This window comes from Urocampus carinirostris, unplaced genomic scaffold (assembly GCF_059441175.1).
Source record: "Urocampus carinirostris isolate Australia breed hairy pipefish unplaced genomic scaffold, RoL_Ucar_1.0 HiC_scaffold_34, whole genome shotgun sequence".
Classification (NCBI taxonomy): Eukaryota; Metazoa; Chordata; class Actinopteri; order Syngnathiformes; family Syngnathidae; genus Urocampus; species Urocampus carinirostris.
In genome coordinates, this window is record NW_028283141.1 from 206,646 (window position 1) to 217,407 (window position 10,762).

The 10,762-nt window shown below is 39.3% G+C and overlaps 1 protein-coding gene across 3 annotated transcripts in view; it reads left to right on the forward strand.

Moving 5' to 3' along the window:
- LOC148345681 (uncharacterized) overlaps window positions 1-10,073 on the forward strand; it is a 50,750-nt gene extending 40,677 nt beyond the window's left edge. Inside the window, exons 3-7 of one of the 3 annotated variants that reach the window (XM_088325858.1) lie at window positions 8,126-8,308; window positions 8,767-8,914; window positions 9,011-9,060; window positions 9,219-9,340; window positions 9,444-10,073. In XM_088325858.1, coding sequence (XP_088181984.1) covers window positions 8,126-8,308; window positions 8,767-8,914; window positions 9,011-9,060; window positions 9,219-9,340; window positions 9,444-9,537 — 597 coding nt within the window. In that variant the 3' untranslated portion in view covers window positions 9,538-10,073. Of the gene's footprint in view, window positions 1-8,125; window positions 8,309-8,766; window positions 8,915-9,010; window positions 9,061-9,218 lie in introns of all 3 variants that reach the window. The other 2 variants (XM_088325856.1, XM_088325857.1) reach the window with 2 other exon arrangements.
- Window positions 10,074-10,762: the final 689 nt, after the last annotated feature.

The window sequence follows — 10,762 nt, forward strand, 5'->3', positions numbered from 1 at the left end:
AAATTTCGGCCCGACCGGGACTCTTGTTGTGTGTCTATTCACAGCGATAGGAGTCCCCATCCGGAATAATGGGTTTTGAAATTCTCCCATCCGTAATACATGGGCCCATTCATTTCTATGGGTAGTCATGGAAACGAGGGCTTTTCCAGACGGTAGTCATAGTAAGCAGGGACTGTCCAGGGTGGCCCGACCCAAATTTCCTTTAACCATGGGTAAATGGTGAATTCCAAAGAGTGGATGCTAGCGAGAGGATGCTAACTATGTGCGCCGCTAGCAAAGTGTTGGGCTGGCATAGCCAGCCACAACATTAGCGCAAGCTAGCTGTAAACACTGTTGGTGATCAGTTGCCAGCCCAAGTATTAGCGATGAGAGGTTGATGCTATGCTTACTAATGCTAGCAGTAAAAACTGTTGGTGACAAGTTGGGCTGGCTAAGCCAGCCCAAGTATTCGCTCAAGCTAGCTGTAAACACTGCCAGCAATGGGTTAGGCTGGCACAGCCAGCCCAAGTATTAGCGCAAGCTAGCTGTAAACACTGTCGGCAATGCTAACTTCTTCATAGTAAAATTTTTTGGTAATTTTGGCTACATTTTAACGACTTCATATTTACAACTTATGCTAATGGCCTCATGTTAATGAGTTATGCTAACAGGTACATTTTAAAAAGTGATGCTAACGGCTAAATGCTAACTTTTTCATGCTAAAATTTTTTGGTAAAGGCAATATTTTAATGACTTCATATTTACAAATTATGCCAATGGTCTCATGTTCACTGCAAAAATTGAAAGTATGGACTAGTGTAATTTACTTGAATTCAGTGTATTTATCTGATCACAATTTTTTGGGACTTATTTACTTATTCAGGCTGAAGATAGTTAAGATACTATCACTTGTTTCAAGAAAATTAATATTGTGCCAACTAACTTATATTATTCAAGTAATTGTAAGCAAATGTATCTTAAATTGTCGAAGAGATAGCCTAGAGGCATATTAACAACTCAGCTTAAGGATATTTTTTACTTGTTTCAAGACTCACATCAACTTGTTTTAAGAATGGAACCCAACTCATTGAGATAATGTAAGAATTGATTTTATGAATCATCATATGTATTCATTTACTCAGGTACAATTCAATGTCGCAGTGTGAATGGTTGTTTGTCTGTTTGTGTTAGCCATGTGATGAGGTGGCGACTCAACCAGGGTGTACCCTGCCTTACGCCCGAGGTAAATGGGATAGGCTCCAGCCCTCCCACCCGTGACCCCGAAAGGGACAAAGCGGTAGAAGATGGGTGGATGGATGGACAATTTAGTGTTCAATATTAAACCTTTTACTCTTGGTACGATGTTTTAAGAATAGACATTAGCCAGTTAAGGTAGCAGGTGTAGCCTTAACTATAAAGCAATGTGGGAAACAATGTCTAGTCTGTAAATGTCACTAAACTTAAACATGATTTTATCAATTTAGTCGACCATTAACAATAACAAAGCATGAACTTTTCTCAAAACACTGTGGGGAATACCTCAACTACTTTAAGTTATAGCTATGGTTACATGTTTGGTAGACGCCTTCATCCAACATGACATACCCATCAAAACACCAATATAATGTTAAAAAAAAAATAATCAGGAGATTTGTGTAAGAGGTCCTTAAGTTTGATTGGCTTGTAGGCACAACAGCACTCATGCAGTTTCCATCTTAATCCCCAGCTCTGCATTTCACCACATGTTTTTTTCACATATTTACATTGTATCCGCTTGGCAGGGGCTAAACACACACAAATATCTTGCCAATCACATGCACAAAGTGGCAACATAGAACGAACATGTTAAAATTGCATAGAATCACATTTAATTCTGCGTCCAAAGTCCGGAGCCAGCTAGGCCTTGCTCATACAGATAGCCCCCACAAACCTCAGTCCAAATATCAAATATATTTAGTGTTTGTCAAAATGTAAACTCATGCATAAATGAGCACAATTTCTGCCGTTCATAATGTGTCATTTTAAACACTCGAATTCAAGAGCACACCAGTTAAGTCATATTTTCTAAAAACGTATATCTTTTCATTAAATGGTGCAAAGTGGTATGCAGTGTAATCAGCTAATTTCTCCAAATCTATGAACTCTGTTGCCAGGGCAGCATTTGGTACAGCGATTTCATAAGACAATAAATCTCGAATGAAATCCAATGTATCATATATTTGATATTCGCAACAAAAAAAAGATGAATCTACAACAAAAATATTATTTATCAAACCTAAAAGTAAGAAGCGTGTCTTTTGAATCCGTGATGATGAAAGTATTATTATTTAGTTATTGCGGTTAATGGGGACCAAAACCACCCCCAAAAATTGAAAATCCGCGAAGTAGCGACGCCCCTTCCAAAATGCTTGAAAAAATAAAAATAAAATAATATATATATTTTTTTATTATTTTATTTTATTATTATTTTTTTGACCTGCAAAGCTCTGAACCTGCGAACGTGGAACCACGAAGTAGCGACGCCCCTTCAAAAATGCTTTAAAAAAAATATATATATATATATATATATATACATATATATATATATATATATATATATAGATATATAGATATATATATATAGATATACACGGGGGGACAGACATCTCACTCGCTCATTCACACCTAGGGACAATTTGGACTGGCCAATTCACCTGAAATGCATGTTTTTGGAATGTGGGAGGAAACCGGAGTGCCCGGAGGAAACCCACGCAAGCAGTGGGAGAATATACAAACTCCGCACAGGAAGTCTGGAGCTGGATTTGAACCCACGCAGGAGGTTCCCATGACTTGCCGCGCATATATATATATATATATATATATATATATATATATATATACCGTATTTTCCGCACTATAAGGCACGATGTGTTAAGAATAGACATTTAAGCCTTTATTTTTTTTTAAAGCTGACCATGCGCCTTATAATACAGTGCGCCTTATTTATTGATCAATATTAGTTCGCAAAGTCTTGCAACTAATTTGCAGCCGCCAACTAGTTTTCCCCCGAACATCAAGTAGTCCGCGGTGTATGCTGAGATTTATTTACCGGCGTTTCATTGGCTAACCAATGTGTCAATCGTCATTTGAATCGATCACTATTGGCCAAAGTTATTCGGAGGTCTAGGGGCGGATCCTTTTTATCATTTACAGGCTAGCATTGGCTTAAACGGCAAAACAAAGCCTGCAATTGGCCAAAAAAGATGCGTCAATCATCAGTTGAATCGATCACTATTGGCTAAAGTTATTCGGAGGTCAAGAGGCGGATCCTTTTTATCATTTACAGGCTGGCATTGGCTTTCACGGCTGAACAAAGCCTGCATTTGGCCGAAAAAGATGAATTTGTATAGCACGTGGCTGACGGCATACAGAAAGCATTTTTTACTATACTGTATTTGTAAATATTTTATTCTGGATTTACTACATTCACGGATATAAGAGGACCACGGCTGCACATTATCATGAACACAACGACTTCGGTGAGCTACTCCGGCTATATATCTTGTTTCAGACTGAACTAGATTTTTCTGTGATAAGCGGTGCAGATAATGGATGGAATAGAGTGTCTATTTTTAAATTAAACTCAATTCCAAGTGTTTATTGTCATATGCACAGTAAAGTTGCGAGTGAAAAAGAAAATATAAACTAGGGAATGGTTGGCATTTCTTGAATCCCAAGACTTTAACCTTCTGAATGATGGAACGATGCATTTGAGTGACATCGTACGGACACAGCATCCGCACGTGTTCTCGACACGTATTTGCGTCTTTGCAAGCTTTGGGAATATTAAGGGGGTAATAAGTTGGACTGAACTATCTGACTGTTTTGTCCACGTTCCCATTGTAGCGCCTTATAATCGGGTGCGTCTTATGTATCTCAAAAATAGGACCAAAAACTATTTTTTCGGGGTGCACCCTATAACCCGGTGCGCCTTATAGTGCGGAAAATACGGTATATATAAATACAGTGCATCCGGAAAGTATGCACAACGCTTCACTTTTTCCACATTTTGTTATGTTACAGCCTCATTCCAAATTGTATTAATTTAATCTCTTATCTAAAAATTCTACACAAAACTTTTTTTTAAAACTTTTTTTGAATTTTTTAAAAATAGAAATCTCAGAAATCACATTTACATAAGTATTCACAGCCTTTGCCATGAAGCTCAAAATTGAGCTCAGGTGCATCTTTTTTCGACTGATCATCCTTGAGATCTTTCTACAGCTTAATTGGAGTCCACCTGCAGTAAATTCAGTTGATTGGACATGATTTGGAAAGGCACACACCTGTCTATATAAGGTCCCACAGTTGAGTGTGCATGTCAGAGCACAAACACCAAGCATGAAGTCAAAAGAACTGTCTGTAGACCTGCGAGACAGGATTGTCCTGAGGCACAAATCTGGGGAGGGATACAAAAAAAATTCTGATGCTTTGAAGGTCCCAATGAGCACAGTGGCCTCCATTTTTTGTAAATGAAAGACATTTGGAACCACCAGGACTCTTCCTAGAGCTGGCCGGCCTTTCTAAACTGAGCGATCGGGGAAGAAGGGCCTTAGTCAGGGAGGTGACCAAGAACCCGATGGTCACTCTGTCAGAGCTCCAGCGTTCCTCTGTGGAGAGAGGAGAGCCTTCCAGATGGACAACCATCTCTGCAGCAATCCACCAATCAGGCCTGTATGGTAGAGTTGCCAGACGAAAGCCACTCTTTAGTAAAAGAAACATGGAAGCCCGTCTGGAATTTGCCAAAAAGCACCTGAATGACTCTCGGACCATGGGAAACAAAATTGTCTGGTCTGATGAGACAAAGATTGAACTCTTTGGTGTGAATGCCAGGCGCCATGTTTGGAGGAAACCAGGCACCGCTCATCACCAGGCCAATACCATCCCTACAGTGAAGCATGGTGGTGGCAGCATCATGCTGTGGGGATGTTTTTCAGAAGCAGGAACTGGCAGACTAGTCAGGGTAGAAGGAAAAATGAATGCATATAGAGATATTCTGGATGAAAACCTGCTCCAGAGCGCTCTTGACCTCAGGCTGGGGCGAAGGTTCATTTTTCAGCAGGACAACGACCCAAAGCACACAGCCAAGATCTCAAAAGATTGGCTTCAGAACCACTCCGTGAATGTCCTGGAGTGGCCCAGCCAGAGTCCAGACTTGAATCCGATCGAACATCTCTGGAGAGATCTGATAATGGCTGTGCACAAACGTCTCCCATCCAACCTGACTGAGCTTGAGACTGTATTTGCTGCCAAAGGTGGATCAACAAAGTATTAAGCAAAGGCTGTGAATACTTATGTAAATATGATTTCTTAGTTTTTCTATTTTTAATAAATTCAAAAAAAAACTTTTTCACATTGTCATAATGGAGTATTTTGTGTAGAATTTTGAGATAAGAGATTAAATTAATACAATTTGGAATGAGGCTGTAACATAACAAAATGTGGAAAAAGTGAAGCACTGTGAATACTTTCCGGATGCACTGTACATATATGCTTTATATATATAAAGCACGGTGGGGCAGTGGTTAGCGCATGTGCGGCACAGTTCAAGTCATGGGAACCTCCTGCGTGGGTTCAAATCCAGCTCCAGACTTCCTGTGCGGAGTTTGTATGTTCTCCCCCTGCTTGCGTGGGTTTCCTCTGGGGACTCCGTTTTCCTCCCACATTCCAAAAACATGCATTTCATGTGAATTGGTCCAAATTGTCCCTAGGTGTGAAAAGAGCGAGTGAGATGTCTGTCCCCGTGTGCCCTGCGATTGGCTGGCAACCAGTTCAGGGTGACCCCTGCCCACTGCCCGGAGATGGCTGGGATGGGCTCCAGCCCCCCCGCGACCCTAATGAGGATAAGCGGTACGGCTAATGAGATGAGATGAGATATATATATATATATATATATATATATATATATATATATATATATATATATATATATATATATATATATATATATATATATACAAATATAATTTGTATTATTTTTTTAGACCCGCGAAGCTCTGAACCCGCGAACGTCAAACCGCGAGTAGTAGTAAGTAAGTAGCGAGGTCCCACTGTACTCTAATCAAATCGAGTTTGGTTGTGTTGATGGTGTCGTCGTCGTTAAGTCACTCAAGGCGCATAAGGTAATCCATAGTAGCGCCAGACTCGCTCGTGGGAGGCTCCGTAGTTCTCCGAAGGAGAGGGGGCTGCAACTGTCCTGTGCCGCCAGGCCTGACGGGGTGCGACCCAAGCAAACCAAGCAGACGAAGCCTCTAAAGTCCTTAGTACGTTCGGACAGGGCGGTGCATGATTTATGGAAGCCCCTTGGGCAGATAGCACAGGTGATTGGGGTGTGGTCGGAGTGAATGGTTCGAAAGCACCACTGGCATTTGGACTGGAGGCCAGGATTGCTCTCGAAGTCGCCCGCCCTAAGAAGAACAGAGAGAGGAGAGTAGAAGAGAGAGAAAGAGAGGGACAGATAGAAAGAGAGAAAGACAGACAGAGTAAAACGCAAAAAGGGGGAAAAGAGAGTGAGAGAGGTGGGGAGAGAGTAGGAAAGAGAGGGATAGAGAAAATGAGAGACAAGAGTGTAAAGGGGGAAGAGAGAAAAGGAGAGACAAAGAAGGAGAGAGGACCAAGAAAGAAAGAAAGAGCGAGTCTGAGTGGACTGAGTTGGATTCGTAAGGCTCCCCCTGGAGAGAGCCCTTCGCAGGACACCACGGGAAGGTTCCTAGTCTTTGTCCTCTGTTGATGGTGTTGCACACGTTAGGTGCTAGTTTCCGCCTTTTTCGCGCTGGAGAATTTTATATCAAAACAATAGGGATGCCATTTTCAATGCAAGTGACTGACCCGTACAGTGTTCTAACTAAAACTGGATAGTCTTTACTTCGAAACACAAATGTAATATTTATAAATGAGAACACTATATTTTTCCCCTGAGATAGTTCATAGATTTTGTTTAATAATTGTATATTGCGTTCCTTTATATGGTTCCGCCCATTTATTCAGACCTACTTGGACTCGCTTATACAACCCCAACGTTCGACGAACTCCATTCGGTATTTTGACTTCGAGAGAAGTGAAAACACTTTTACAATTAAAAGGTTTGTATTGTCTTAACATTTAACAAGAAACAATGTGATTAAAAATAAAATATTATACTTAACGGTATTTATGCAAAGTTAACGGTTTAAATCAATGATCGTTTTGTAAGGGGTTAGCTCGAGTTTTAAGCTAACCCCTTAAAAAACGGTCGTTGATTTAAACCGTTAACTATGGAATTGAGCTAACCCCTTACAAAATGGTCGTTGATTTAAACTGTTAACTATAATATATAACGTTAAAACTAGTCCACATTACGACAAGAGCCTGTACTAATCTAAGCGACCAGGATTACATGTTACACAGTTTCTCTCTTTGTTCAGCATGAATATAAATTCATATACAGTATCCAGACATGCATATTCTGATTTTGCAAAACATCAGGACTCCACGCAAAACGCAGGGGGCTACACCGGCAAGGGGAAAAAAAGAGACGCCTTGAGTTTGGCATCACAGAGAAAGAAGATGAGGGGGATTTTGACTCCAGCATTTTCACTGTCATTGTCTCCCCAATCTGAAGTAGCACCATCAGCAGCCCAGAAAGTGAAGGGGACCCCCAAGTCATAACCAGCACTCCAGCAAAACAAGCTGATGCTCTCTGTAATTTTATAAAACAAAATGTAGCATTCACAATGGAGTAGACCCATTCATTGAAATTACACAAAATACAAGATAAATCAGCACTGCACATAGTTCTACTTCTTTTAGGAGGGCACAGACAACATCTCCAGCTTTTATTGAAATTTTCAACTGGTGGGCTGAACAGAAACAAGAAAAAGCAGAAAAGGACAAGGCCAGGCACCACAAAACTCTCATAAATACTATTGTTTTACAGGGGGGTGAAAATGTTGACCTTGTAATGTTTGCCTTTTCCTGTTTCTAATCAAGTAATATTAATGAATGTCTTCATTAGCTGTAGTGGACATTTTGTCTTTGTTCCAGTAGAAACAATAGCATGAATAACATTAGCAAGAAGCAAATAATTTTGACCTCAACTGTGTTGTGATATTTTCTTTTACCTTTTTAGAATGTAGGCAGGACAGCCGCATGGCCATATCGCAATACCAAACAGAACAGAGCTGATGTGGCACAACTTCTTGACCTTGAGTTTGAGGGGAAGAGGGCCTTCATTGATTCGGACACAATAAGGGAACAAGACAGACCGGCAAAAATATTGAAGGCATATTCATGCTTTCGAGATATTGATCATGTAAGTATGATCACAATTCACACTTTGATTCAGTTGAACAGTGAAATTGTTCTTTTGAACATTGGGTGCATACTGCTTTGATACATTAAATAGCTGTTTCAGACCCCATTTCCATGCAGGAAAACCTTTCATGTATTTTCTCTGAAAAATGAAAATGAGCAATCTGGTTTTATTTCTGCATGGAGACAGGGAAAACAGCATTTATGCATTGTGGTGTGATTTTTCCTTCTTTAGAATATCTGATAGTCCATCTGTTTCGCATGTTATTTGCAACACACCTGTCTATTAGCGTTTTATCATCAGTGTGAATAGAATTATTTTCACAAATGGAGGAGGGGAAGGGGAACATAGTTTTTCAGAATACCTCTCTACATATAATTGTTGTTTTCAAGTGATGCTTTAACTACTATGTGTTGGATATTTCCATACAACACTTCTTTGTGTCTTCCCCACCAAAGGTTCTTGATGAACTAAGACGAATAATAGACAACAACAACTCCAACTACGTGCAAGAGCTGAGGGAGCGGTGGCTCGAATTCAAATCTAGATTATGCCTCTATGGGGTTTACAAGAGGGCAATGAAACCTCCAATGTCACTTTCAGCTGGTAAGAACAGCCAACATAATACCAATAGAATCTGTATCCTTGTTTGTTTCTGTATACTGAGAGACAAATATTTGATTTGATTTTTTTTTTTTTTAGAAGAGCAAGCAATAAACCTCTTGACCATGCTGCTCATTCATGTTCTTCTGGTAAGTCACAAACTTTTACATAAGTGCATACTAAACTTTCTCAAATATGGCTGCTCCTTTTGTTGGTCCTCTATTCTGTTCATACTAAATTGTCATGTTTAGTCGGGGAATGGAGGGATGTGATTGCTGTCCTACTGATGTTGTGTTTTTCTGTTAAGCCCACAGAGGACCCCGAGACGTTCCTGAACAGAAGGCCACTCACCACACCACTCCTTTTGGTGGATGAAAATCTCGACTCCTTTCTCTGCCTTGGAACCGAAGCAATCCCATCACCCAAAAGGTACCTAGGGGATGCAGTATTCTACATAATTGCATACTATTATGTATTAAATATGACCTACCCTAAATGTGTGGCCTCTGTTCTTTCCCTTCTACAAACTGAGGTCCTGGGGGACTCAATCCATGACAAAGATGCCACACCAGCTTTCAAACGAGCAAGAAGTGATTGGATGGCCTTTTTTGCATAACTTTGTATAATGCTGCCTCCCCTCGGGAACACACCCACACACACATCCATGGACGTACTTTGAGAACTTTTTCTGTTATAAACATTTGTGACCCCTTACGCTTTGGCCTCTCAGTCTCCCTGTAAGTGTGTGTTTTAATTGCCTTGTTTTGAGTTTAAGCATTGATTTAAAAAAAACAACCCAACTGATGTTCTTAAAATTAGACAAAAAAGAATGTTTGCAGTTCTCTTTTAGAAATTGGTAACTTGCACTCTATATTCTGTAGGCAAAAAAATGTGTTGTCTGTTTGACAGTTCACTGATACATGTGTAAGTGATAACTTTGATTTAGATTCAGATTCAGATCTACTTTATTGTCATTCTAGTACACGTGTATACAGAACGAAATGTCGATGCATCTGACCCCCACAGATTTACAGTTCGCCAACAAACGTTTCAAGATCTTGTCAAGAAAATGAGTATTTTTGTTACTGGTATGTCAATTGTGTTTTGTGATAATGACAAAGGTTTGTGGTTTGCCAATAAAATGGTAATTTTCACATTAAAACTATTTTTGCATTTGTATAGTATATCGAAACGTAGAGAATTTCTTGAAACAAGACTTCCTCGCCTAAGATTTTTATTACTTATTACAAGCAAATGTATCTTGTTTTTGACCCATTTTCTAATTTATTTTCAACTTAATACAAGAATATTGATCTTGTTGTAACCTTCATGCTAACTACTTTTGAGCAATCCTGGCTTAAACCCAGTTTGTTTCTAAACAATAATTCTCCAAAACAAGCACAAATATCTTAAAATGAGACAAAAAAAAAACTTGACAAGTACACTTAATAGTATTACTGCATATAATAACATTTTTAGGTATCTTATTTTCTTTTTTTTTTTTTCTTGTTTCAAGAAAACTTTATGAGTCGGATTTTCTTGCTGCACTGGCAGATAATTTTGCTTGAAACAAGTAAATTTCCTGCAATAGTGGCTAGATTTTCTTGTTTTTTTAGAGGCAGTTTTTGCAGTGTTGACGAGTTATGTTAATGGGTAACTGCTAAAGAGTGATTCTAACGGCTAAATGCTAACTTCATGCAAAAAGATTTTGGTAATGGCAATATTGTAACGAATTAATATTTAAAAATTATGCTAATGGCCTCATTTGATGAGTTATGTTAACGGATACATGCTAAAAAGTGATGCTAAAGGCTAAATGCTAACTTCTTCATGCTGCAAAATTATTCTAAT